This window comes from Dermochelys coriacea, chromosome 3, assembly GCF_009764565.3.
Source record: "Dermochelys coriacea isolate rDerCor1 chromosome 3, rDerCor1.pri.v4, whole genome shotgun sequence".
Taxonomy (NCBI): Eukaryota; Metazoa; Chordata; order Testudines; family Dermochelyidae; genus Dermochelys; species Dermochelys coriacea.
The window spans coordinates 158,337,764-158,350,764 of NC_050070.1; the positions used below are offsets into that span (position 1 = coordinate 158,337,764).

At 43.3% G+C, this 13,001-nt stretch overlaps 1 protein-coding gene across 4 annotated transcripts in view; it reads right to left on the reverse strand.

Annotated features, from left to right (window-relative positions):
- Nucleotides 1–13,001, reverse strand: part of GALNT14 (polypeptide N-acetylgalactosaminyltransferase 14) — a 186,341-nt gene that overhangs the window by 44,755 nt on the left and 128,585 nt on the right. For all 4 annotated transcript variants that reach the window (XM_043511652.1, XM_043511653.1, XM_038395335.2 and 1 more), the window contains exons 4-6: nt 12,178–12,245; nt 9,040–9,105; nt 6,174–6,295 (exon numbers count right to left, since the gene is read on the reverse strand). In XM_043511652.1, the coding sequence (XP_043367587.1) occupies nt 6,174–6,295; nt 9,040–9,105; nt 12,178–12,245 (256 nt within the window). The remainder of the gene's footprint in view (nt 1–6,173; nt 6,296–9,039; nt 9,106–12,177; nt 12,246–13,001) is intronic.

Genomic DNA, 13,001 nt, shown 5'->3' on the forward strand with positions numbered 1-13,001 from the left:
TGTTAAGATATGAAGTATTGCTAAATATGCTACTGAAATATGCTGTGAGGTTGGGAGAGTCCCACAGCCAGCCTTTCAGTTGCAACAAAGGAGGGCACAGACAGCATTAATGGCCCATCAAGAAGAATCAACTATCCCAGAGACTTCTCAGAGAAGGCACATACACAATGGAGCTGCCTGATCCCACCTCACAGCTAGGATCTTTCTAGGTTTCAGAGTAGCAGCCGTGTTAGTCTGTATTCGCAAAAAGAAAAGGAGTACTTGTGGCACCTTAGAGACTAACAAATTTATTAGAGCATAAGCTTTCGTGAGCTACAGCTCACTTCATCGGATCTTTCTAGCAGCTGGAAGAAGGTATAAAAAGAGAGGCAGTGACATCACTTGGCTTCTTTCCCTTCCCATCTCAACACCTGGAAAATCATCTGGAAAGAAAAGACTTGGAACCAGGGAGATTGGTCCCAGGCTGTAAGGGGGTCCAGTCTGTGTACTGAGGAACTGTAAGATGACTGTGCCATCTGTTAAAGAGGGACTGTTTGATTCAAATCTTCCATAGTCTGTTTAAGTTAGAATTAGACTGAGAATTTATTTTTGTTTATTAGATAACCAGTTTTGATCTCTGTGCCTGCTACTTATAATAACTTAAAATCTGTCTTTCTATAGTTAATAAATCTGTTTTATATTTTACCTAAAACAGTGTGTTTTGGTTGAAGTGCTTAGGAAATCTCAGCTCATGTTAACAGGGGCTGTTGCACATGCACTAACCTTTTGTCGGTGTGGCAAACAAGATATTGCATTTATACTGGACAGGCTTCTGATCAGGGCAAGACAGTACAGTTCTGGGGCATAAGGCTGGAGCTGAAGGGAATTGTCTGGAGCTTCTCTATTGATAGATCATGAGAGGCTGGGAGATCATTCATGTAACTCAGTTGGGCATGTTCCTGCCTGTGGATGGCTGTGTAAGTGCAGTGCCTATCAGAGGCTTGTAACTTGGCATCAGCATCACAGTGTGAGAGGCAGCCCAGGTTGGTGGGACAGAGGGCTTAGCGGTCCCATGGTCCAGATTGCACCTTGGGAACCCTGTCACAAAGACTCAGTCCTGCTCCTGATTAAGTCAATGGCAAAACTCTCAATCATTACAATGGGAGCAAGACTGATCCCTAAGTGGCTTGACCAAAGTCAGTGCACAGAATGCTGACACCCAGACTTGTGTCTGAACCCCAAGATCATCGTTCCCCTCAAACAGCATACCTTGTTGCTGGAAGCTTTTCTACCTCCTCAGCATGATGAGCTTTTGAAATTGATTGAAAAATCCTTAATATAAGAATCCAACCAATACAGAAAGCCAAATTAGTGACCCCCAGAGGTTAGCGCTCTGCTATAGGGATGGTCGGGAATTTTTTTTTCCATCCCATGAATATTTTTTTGATGCATTCAACATTTTTTCTATAACAAATGAAGACGAAAAGTCAAAATCTGACAAATACAACCCCCAAAATTGTTTTTTTCATTTGGGATCAATAGAAACATTTTGTCATATTTCATTTCAATTTCACCTTTTTCTCTTTGTTTAACCTTTTTTTTCCTCCAGTCTCTGTAGCTTAAATTTCTAAACAAAAAGTTGTTTCAAACCAGAAAACTGGATGTTTTAATTTTTAAAACGTCAAAATGAAACATTTCAATGATTTTGAAATCTTTGGTCTGAACATTTTTCAAGTCATGAGAGTCGCTGAACCTGCCCCTGTTTCACGAACCATTTTGGTTTTGATGAATTGGAGTTTTCAACCAAAAAAAAAAAGTTAATGGAAAATGTCCCCACCAGCTTTACTCTGCACTATGAAATGAGAGATCTCTGTCCATTTCTCAGTTCTGATTTCTGGACGGCTGAACCAGTAAGAGGCTGAGAAGAGGGTGTCTCAAGGTTGCTTTCTAGTGACCCTTCTGGTTGACCCAAAGAATGGCACTGATGAGCTCAAACTACAGTCACACCCACTGGCTGAAGGAAGGTCTCCATGAGATGGGGCAAAAGGATTTAAACCCCGGATGGAGAGGAAATCAGAGGATACTGTATATGAAACTTATGTTGAGGAGGAATGACTATGTATGTTAACAATTTACCATGAGCAACTTGATCATGAATGCATTTAGAGAGCCATAATTCATGCCCAGATTGGATTCTGCTCATCCTCATTACAAAGCAAAGATTCTTACAAGAAAATCCCCACAAACATTCTCTGCATTTTTCAGCGGAGAGAAATACTGCAGGGATTTTAGCTTTCAGTGACATACTTAGAATCTCTGTGCCTCAGTGTCCACATCTATACAGCAGGGAAAATGATCTTACACAGCATGCACAAAGGGCTTTGAGATCCTGAAAAGAAAGGCACTTCTTATAAACATAGTTACTATTTGATTTATAGTCAACTTTTACTTTAGTCAGTTTCACCTTCTGGCTCTCACATGGCTAGCACAATGCTGCACTGTTGGGGCTGCAAAAATGTCAAGAGCATGTTTATCTCTAACCCTCCCCCCCCCCCATATTCTCAAATTCTTAATTAGAATTTTCAAAAATTCATGAACGGATTTCTACTGATCTTGTTGTCACACAGATTAAATTACATCTGCAAGTCAACCACACCTTGTCCCTTTAGAATGTTCTTAAAAATCAAATCAAATATTTCAATGGAAAAGGAAACATATTCTAGCTATTCGGGGCTACAACCACCAATGTTGACCTTCCATTCGTTTGAATCGTTAGCAGGAAGGCAAGGGGCATCCTTCTCCCTTTGAGGTGGATTCATGCAAAGTTATAGCTTAACATCCCACCACTCCTTTTCTTTTTGCGAATACAGACTAACACGGCTGCTACTCTGAAACATCCCACCTTAGAGCTCTCTCCACAGACTGGGAGAACATGCAAAACTGTCAGGGGCTTCAGTTGGAAGCAGAACGCCATTCACTGGTTCATTATAGTGGCATTAGCAAAAGCCAATTTTCAGGTGAACTGATTAAGATTGATTCTTACTGTAAAAATGCCTTAGGCTTGATAATTACATTTTAAGAACAGTTATTCAGTTGAAATAAATGGGTAATGGTTTTAGATACACCACTAGAAGTAAAAACGAGAGATCGTGTGCTTACATGTTTGCAGTCGTAAACAGTCTTGGAACTTGTGCACGCTCTCTCTGCCTCTGATACACACGCACAGCTCCTTTTATTTTGACATTTGCTGAACACCCAGACACCTGCCTGAACCGCTGCTTTGCCCAATGAAAAATGGGAAGTGACATGCAGAGTGGAATGATACTGGGAGCAAAGTCAGATTCATTTTGATTTATGTCATTTTGATTTATGATTTGATTTCAGTCATTCTTAATTTGCTCGAGACTTCCATTTTATTATCACAAAGACCATTCCTACCAGTAACTGAGCAAGAAAAGACTTTTTATATAACATTAATTCCCACTGTAAAAGAACATGGCAGGGAATTGGCCGTTTGTCTTTCCAGTACCTGCCTGAAGGTGGCAGCAGTAACATTTCATACAGTTCAGTGATCAGTATCTTAACCCCGGTGTAAAGGATGGAGGCAATGAGCCAGGTAACAAGGACACTAATGGACGGGGATCAGGGACCCCTTGGACCTTTACAAAATTTCTCTCAAGGGTCACATTTAAAAAAAAAAAGAGAGATATTTTCAAAAATACCCTCCAGTCTTGGCCTGTAGTACTGCCTACCCCTCCACCCCCACTACCCTTTGATAGTCCAGAACTAGGTCCCCACCCAGCTCTGAGGTGCACCTCAATCCTGACTGAAGCACCACCTACAGTTCTATTTCTGTGCACCCCAGACACCTTTCCTCTAATGCATCTCCATCCTGACCCACAGCACTGCCTGCTGTTCCAGCCCTGGGCTCCCCACACACAGCTCGGTCTATGCCCTTCACTTCTGACCTGCCACAACCCCTGCTATTCCAATCTCAGAAACCACTGAGTGCATCGACCATGCCTAGATGGTGGCTTAGCAAGCTGGGGGAAATGTCCACTAGGAAGTAGGAGGAACCCACTATGGTGTCTTTGTCCTAAAGTAGGATTCAAATCCAGGTCACCATAAGTGAGGGACCTGTCAGTGAATTAAGCTGCTGAGCCTTTTTCTAGCTCTTTAAAGTCCTACGTCACAGTGATCTCACTTGGCCCAAAATGTCAGCAACACCCTTCAACAATGTCCCTGTCAACATCTAGGGAGTGACTGAACTCAGGTCCTCTGCAGCATGGCCAGCAGGGAGTGCTAACCACAGAGCCAGCTTCTACTTCAAGCCATGCACATATTTAAAATAGAATTACAAATCAGAAGTTAGCAGAGGTGACGGCTGGCTTTAATGTTACATTCAAACCATTCTCCTGCCGCTCTGTTGTAATGAAACTCCTCCGGCATTGCTGCATCTGCCATCCACATTCATCCATCACATCAACTCTGAGCATGAACTATGGTCCCCAGCGCTGCAAGGGAAATGCAGTCCTGACTGCCACCCTGCTCACTTTCACTCTGCCAGAACACATCAACAGGAATGATGCTGTTGCTCTTGAGTTGAAATGCAGGGAGGAGTTGGCTGGGGTAGGGAAATGTGGTGGTGGGAGGAGTGTTAAAAGGCCATTCCCAGGGTGAAAAACAATCAGAGAAATAAATGTTAGTGGAAGACCCTGTACTGGGGCAGGTGAGAGCGGAGTCTTCATAATATGTAAGTGTCATTGTGATTACATCAGTATTTATTAGATGTATTTTAGTGCCACCTTCAGTCAGAGATTGGGGCCCCGTTGGGGTAGGAACTGCACAAACACAGTAAAAAGGCCTGATCCTGAGAGCTCCCAGGTTAGGAAGTTAACCTGGACCCGTGCCCCCACCAAGTCACTGGGCTTTCACGTGGAACAGCATAGGTTTGTGACAAGGGGCAAGGCAGGTAAGAGACAAGGGCAGGATTATGGCAAAACAAGCCCATTTTTACATAATATTATGTCCTTAGACAAGGTATTTCACCCCTATATGCGCCAGTTCCCCAAAGATATGTTCATATATTTAATAATAAAATATACAAATAACTGTTTTAATATGAATAACAGTAGTTACTAGAAAAAAAATCTTGTGGGACCTTAGAGACTAACATATTTATTTGGGCATAAGCTTTAGTGGACTAAAATCCACTTCATCGGATGCATGCAGTGGAAAATACAGTAGGAAGATATATATACACAGAGAACATTTACTAGGAGACACACATTCCTGATAATAGTAACAATAATGATCTTTCTATTGATCCTTAAACACTTATCTTCCAAGCACAGCTAACCACCCAACTAATTAAAATCTGCATGTGATGTCCCTGAGAGGTGCATAAGTATAATTATTCCCATTTTACAGAGGGGGAAATTCAGGCACAGTGAGGTCCAAGGTCACAGGAGTCAGTGGCAGAGCTAAGGAGTTCCTTGTTCCCAGACGCTACACTGAACCCACAAGATCATGCCACCTTTTATTTGAATGACAAGGTGCTGTGGAGGGCAGGGCAAGCAGAGAGGTGTTTCTAGAGGAAGGAGAATATCATTGTCTGCTGTGAAATCAGCAGAATTTAAACCTATTAAATCCATTTATTAAAGCTTAATTAGCATGAAATTAAATTCAACCCTTATTCAAAGAGCCCTAAATCATCAGTATTGGGCATTTTTACATGAGCTTAATTGAAAAGTCCCTTGGAGCAATGCCTACCTATTCCCCTTGCACTCAGCACTTGCCTCTCAGCAATTGCAACAGGGACCCAGGGGTCCAGCTAGCTTGATTTGCACACACACACACTGGCCAGTTCCTTGCCTCCTATCTCTGCAATATACACATCATCTGCTGGGACTGACTCACTATTGCACACACAGGGTAATCCTTTTGACTACAGCAGCAGTACATCAGGGATGAACTGGGCCAACAGGGATCCCCAATGGAGCAGGAGAGAGAGAGAAAACTCCAGGTGCAGGCTAAAGAAAGGCTAGAGAGAGAAAACCTTGGCAGGTACCCCACTGAGGGTCAGCCCTGCACGTTTCGACACGTGTCCACCACTGGCCATAAGAGAAGCTATTGGTGGATTTTACCAAGACCTGTGCTAATTTAGTGGTGACCTGTTTTTTTGAGACACGTACCTCTTTGATCCTGTGCAGGAGAGGCAGCAGCCAGTCTTTATTCACCTCGCAGTGACTATCTAAGAAGGTCAGAACTCCTGCCTGTGCCACGTCTGCCCCCCGGATTCGGGACCGGATCAAACCTGTTCAGATACACGCAAGCTCAGGTGCATCACAGATCGCATCCGTCTCTCTGTGCAGGGGATTAGTGGACTCTCCAGAAGCACATTCTACACACACACACAGGCCCCTTGAGCCCCGACCCATCCTCCATCCCACATGGGATTAGTGAACTCTCCAGAAGCACATTCTACACACACACACACACACACACACACACACACACACACACACACACACACACAGGCCTCTGGAGCCCCAACCCATCCTCCATCCCACATGTGCATGCCTGGATTTTGGTGTGAGCAAGCCACCTCCCTCATTTTCCAAGGTCATTAAAGTAAATAAGGGGCCATTTAGATTACTGATTTATGGCATTTACACCAATTCTTAATTAATGCAATTATTTCTGCTGCCACTTTCCTGGGGAAAAAGTGAGACTTAAAATGCTTCAGTAACCCCCACAGGTACAAAAATCTAATGTAGATTTAATTCAGCTTGGAATGTGCCTGTAACAGCAGTGACAGAGGAGAGGGGAATTTGAACAAATATTTTATCACACCACCACCAACAACCCCCATCCACCCTCCGCCACAGAGAGTGAGTGGATCTCCTTAGTAAGTCTGTGGTTTCGGTCTGTACGTTCACTGGATCCACCAGCAATGTTCCCACTTATGTCCATGGAAGCCGGGCGTGAGGATGGAGGACTGCCCATAACTGTAGTGTCAATCCGTCAAGGTCTCTCTCTCTAATCCCTAAAACTCATCTCGACTTCCCACTGCTGGGTCCATCTACTGACCCACTGATGTCTTGCCCCCTGTGACATCAAATGTCATTAGCTCAGGATGCTCACCAGAAACATCTTTTATCAAGGAGGGGGACATCTCAAATGCTGGTCCCAAGGAGCGACAAGCCTGCTGTGTCCATTATAATGCACTTACCCCACCTCGCTGTTAGAAGATGTAGGAGGTGGATATTTGTGTGTGTGAGAAAGAGACAGAGGTAAATGCAGTGGGTATATCTAGCTGTGATGCTACAGTCCATGGGGAACTACTCAAACACACAGATTTAGGGCTGGATTGTTTGGTTAATTTTTGATCTCTAAAGATGAACACGAAGCCCTCTTTCCACCAGTTACATCCCTCCACTGTCTCTGTGTATGTGATATCTACCATCTGTACTACAGTCAAATGGCTCCTCCCCACTCATTCTTCCAGCACACTGCCCATTCGCCAGTTAGCAGCAGCATTAACAAAATGGATGGACCCTCCACAAACGGAAGGACCTGCACCTTGAACAAGGATAGCTGACAGCACTAAATGGGGACACAAGAATGGAGGCAGTGCTGGAAAAGCACCACCCATGGTAGTGGTGATGGGGTGAAAGGAGACAACAAGGTACTGAGGGACTCTGGGAAATAGAAGATCACAAAGGCAAGCAGCAACATTGCAGGGACAGGCAGAAGGAGCCCTTTGATAATTAAGTTACAAGAACCTGGAGGAAAGGGACTGAGACATACCCCAAGAGTCAGAGCAAGAGCGAGAGACAGATAGAAGGCCAAACCCTGGAACCTGGGGCAACATGAATGACTATGGGGTTTACTGAGGATATCCTTGTGGACTGGAGAATGGAGGCTCCTCTCAGACTGCACTCTATAACTTCTATGGCAGCTCCAGGCTCTGTCATCTAGCTAGGGGCCTACCATCTCCAACACACCCTTGCCCCAACTGCCTACAGGCAGCACGCAAAAAGCCTCAATGGAGTCTAACTCTGTGGTGTACAAGTGAATGTGACCCCTCTGGGCTGGGTTCCCAAATCCTGACTCCCTATACACCAACATCTGCAGCAGAATCCTTTTCCACTGGGTCAGGGCCCTCTGATGCCATGGAGGAGCGTGTGTGTATGTGGAGTGCATGTGGTGGGGTGTCACAGATTGGCTGGGAGAAAGACAGACAGAAATCCAGAAACAGATAGAGAGGGAGGGCAAGTTTGTGACTCACTTACACCAGTGTCAATGCAGAGAACATCTCTGACATCAAAGGGGCCACTCAAGATTCACCCCAGTCTAACAGAGCAAATCCAGCCAAGCAGGAGAATACTCAGATAAGCCCCCTCTACTCCCCATCCTCCCTATCTCCCCACTCCACAAAATCCTTATAACTCATGCTTTTGGCTTGCCGCTAAAAACATTCTTTGATATTTGTGGGGTTTTTTTAATACTGTAAAGCAGCATTAGAAAATATCCATTTAGATTTTGGGGCTGAGTGGCAAAGTGTATCCAGAGGTCCGCAGCAATAGCCCCCTGGGGCATACGTTCATCCTCCTTACAGATCTTCTTAATCTTTAAAATATAATTAATTTATATATTTTTTTAATTCCCATGGAAGCAGCAGGAGCTGATCTCGTCTGTTTCATTAGAACAAACAGCTTCAAAAAGAAGTCCCGGGGCTTTGTTTTGCCTTTTCTAATTTTCTGGCTAATAAGCTGCAGCTGAGCCTCATTGGATATCTTAACAGGTCCAATCCCTTTGAGTGGGGGGGGGGAATCCATTTTGATTCCTGGCCCTTCTAAACATCTCTTTTTATTAGTGTTCTCACCCCTTGGATCCAAAAGTCACTGATATTTGCAGAACTCCGGCAGATCTCTCTGTTATCACATCACCTCAACACAGTCACTCCTACCAACTCTACTGGGCATCCATCTCTCTTCCCACCTCCAGGAATTTCCCTGTCTCTCACCACCCACCTGTGTCCTGACAGGATCTTACCTTCTCGTTGCCTGTTGCGCAAGCATTTCACCTTGGGTAACTTGCCCAGTAAATGGCAGTCGTCAGCTTTGGAAACACAACAGAGGCACAGAACACATCAGTGTTGAGGCTATAACTTTCATCAGACATGGGCTTCACAGGGTAATTAAGAGGGCAGGAAGGGTTATTTTTTCATGGGTGGCACATTAGACAGAAACTGGGCTTGATTTTGATCGCACACCTGTGTAAATCATGAGTGACTATGCTGAAGTAAATGGACCAGTTACCTGATTGGTGTAAATCAGTCCATTTATTCCAATGGAGTTAGATGGATTTCCAAGGGTTGAGGATATGGCCCAATAGAATTACAATGTAAAATCAGGGGTCGAGGAGATTCAGGGCTTAGGTTGGATTCTGACATCATTCACACTAGTGTAAATCTAGATAACCAGCCACATGAGTAAACCTGAAGAAGAGCTCTGTGTAGCTCAAAAGCTTGTCTCTTTCACCAACAGAAGTTGGTCTGATCAAAGATATTACCTCACCCTCATTGTGTCTCTGTTCCCTCATGAAGCAGAAAAACCCTTCGGTGGCCTAAAGGGCATGGCTGAGGTGAAAGAAAGGGATGAATGAAGCGCTACTGCATTCTGGCAATCCCAGCTGTAGAATGGCTCCTTGAAGGCTGTTGCAGCTGGGTGCAATGTAGAGCAGCCCTAAGGTTGCTCTAAGTTAAGCAGGCACCAAACTGACCTCTGATACGTAAAGAACTAAGAGGAGTGCAAAGATGACTGACAGCCACCTTTGCTCCTTCTCCCCATCTTGTCCCATGTGAAGCTCTGATGCAGATGAAAATCTAGCCCAACAATCCTAGCTTTTAGGAAGGTAAGTGCCTTAATTTTTTTTTAGCCAAATAACTGTCATTGTTTACTCTATCCCTCAAACATCACACCTATTCTCATCTCTTCCAGCAGACTGAAAAGCTCCAGGTCTGGTTTGTATCTCAGTCACAATAGTTTCTCATCAGTGTAACTCCACTGATTTCAGTGTAGTTGCTCTTGATATAGAATATGATCCAAAACTCCCTAAATTCAACAGGAGTCTTTCCGGTGACTTCAGTGGGCTTTGGATCAAGCGCTTATGCCAGTGTGAGATCAGAATCAGACCCGTTGTGCTTAATATGCACTTCAACCAGCCCTATTTATAGCCTTTGAGTGTTGGCAGGTAGAGGGTAAATTACTTGGAAAATGGGTATAAGTGTATTTTACACCCTCCTTTTAGTTGCTTTTCTGCTACACCTTGCAGCCCCTTGGTGTGCAAGTTAAAGCGATGCAATGAGCATTCATTGTATCAATTAAACCTGTTCTCTAATTCACTTCACTCTACAGCCCTGATTCTCCACTCAGTCACACCAGTGTAACACCAGTGACCCTGATCCTCAGCTGGGGTCAATTGGTGTAATTCCACTGAAGTCAATGCCTATTTACACCAGCTGAGATCTGTCCCATTTCCTTCAATAGAGTGACACTGTGTAAAATGGATGTAATGGAGGAAGACTCAGGTCCCATGTGTAATTTACAGCATCATTTTATGACACAGCTGTAGCTGGCTCACTATGCTACAAATGGTCACTGAGCAGATCTGAATCCACTCTCCCTTACACCAGTGAAAATCAGGAGTTACTCCTTTGAAGTGGTTTCAGAGTAGCAGCCGTGTTAGTCTGTATTTGCAAAAAATAAAGGAGTACTTGTGGCACCTTAGAGACTAACACATTTATTTGAGCATAAGCTTTCGTGAGCTACAGCTCACTTCATCGGATGCATCCGATGAAGTGAGCTGTAGCTCACGAAAGCTTATGTTCAAATAAATTTGTTAGTCTCTAAGGTGCCACAAGTACTCCTTTTCTTTGAAGTGAGATTCTTGCAGGTACAACGGTGCAAATCCAGAATAGCTCCACTTGAATCAAAAGGTGTTCTGGACTTACAGCAGTGTAACTGACAATTAGATCTAGCCCAGTAGATCACCATCAGTGTAAAACTGGTGTGGGATCAAAATCAGGCCTGCTGTGAACAGAAATGATTTTTTGGTTTCAATTAAAACAGATCCTCTCTTTTGGAATTTGAAATTCTCATGCAGCATTTGCAACCCCACCCTTTGTAGAAAGGGAATCTTTAAAAAAACAAAAGCAAAAAAACAAATTTCCTTCCTAACTCCACCTTAGATTATTAAAACTGGTAGACACTCACACAGCTGTATTGATTTTGTATCATACAAACTACTTACGTACTTTTTGGGCATGGAAAATGAAAACAGACCAGTCAGTTTTACTTCTGATTTTAGACAGTGACTTTCAGAGTCTCATGCACCAATATCATGCTGCAACATATGGGCTGCAAACTGAAGCTGGATGGGAATTTTTCAATTAAAGGTTTTTGGGTTGGAAAATGCTGATTCTTCAAAACCACAACGTTTCAAGGGAAAGGGTCACTTATGATGAATTTCTTGTTTCGAAATTTTTTTGAAAAAAAAAAAATGTAAATTGTCTACACATCCTATTTGGAATTGTTTTTTGAAATCTCAAAAATTTTCACAGCCTGGAAAAATGGATTTCCCATCCAGTCCTACTGCAAACTTTGTATGGCAATGTTTATTTGGTTAAACGAAAAAAACTATTCCCATTACAAGTTTTTTTTAAGCCAAAGACAACTTGTGGATGTGGCTCTACTGGCCCTTGGGTTTTCTCAGAGCTTCCTAGTACACAGACTAAATTTTAGCCAGATTTTCAACCAATGTCCCTGTAGTGAATGGAAACCAGAAAGTGAAACTGACTATAAACAGAAAATGAAACTGACCAGCCTCGTTGTACTATCTATCCTGAGTTAAAGCACAAAAATTGAACAGACAGCATAAACAGGCAAATGAGATATTCAAAGTTCTTCCAACTTAAAGAATCTATCTCTTGTTCCATGCCCAGCCCCTCAAATCCCAAGCTCATTGCAAAGGGGGCTATATGGGAAAAGATAATACAGCTCCCATGTACTGCATCACCCAACATAGGGCTATATACTCCCCATCCCTTTGCTTATTCTGTCATTCCAACCCAGCACAGCCCCTGTGTGTGTAGTCTGTCTCCTAGTGGTTAGGATATGGAGAATCACTTACGATCATCGCTGAAGTCATCCACTAATATGATTTCATGGACCAGGTACACAGGGGTGCGGTTTAAAACACTGAGGAATGAAAAGAGAAAGTCCATGATAGTACTTAAGTAGCTAAACAAGTTAGGAGATAGGGAAAGGTGGGAGCTGACCTTTGAGAAAAAAAAATGTCAGGTTTCCAGTATAGAGGTAGACAATGGACGTGCCTGTGAAGCAATGTACAGGAAATCAGTCCCTATGCATCAGATACCTGAAGTCACATCTAATTATTCTAAAGAAAGCAGAATTCCTATTCCCCTCCCTTGCCCAGCCCTGCAAAGCTTAGAAGAGATTTGCCATTAACCTCAACGGGAAGGGGGGAAGATGTATGTTTAACAATATGCATATTGCAAGCTAAATTTCACATGGGGATGTACAACCCTCTTAAAATCCCTTCCCCTCCCCCGGAACTAATGTTAGGTTACTGGCAACAGGACCAACACAAAGCAAAATTACCTGTCAAAAACCCATCTTTTCAAACCTTACAGGCATGGGAGGAAAAGTCCTATTTTTACTGTGAGCTGATTGTGTTTGGAAGGCTGCAGAGAGGATAACAGCAGGTTTGTATCCTGCCTGTTTAATAAAAGAAAGAAGCTGGAGGTGATAGTTTAAACTCCCCTCCAGGAGTATAGTTATTGTGAAATGAGGATGAAAGCTACAATCTATTCTTAATTATACCATCTACATGTTCTGTCATTAGAAATGCAGAGCCTAATTCTCTTCTCACTTACAGTAGTATAAACCGGTGAAGTCAATGGAATTATACTAGTGTAAAACCTGCCTATACGA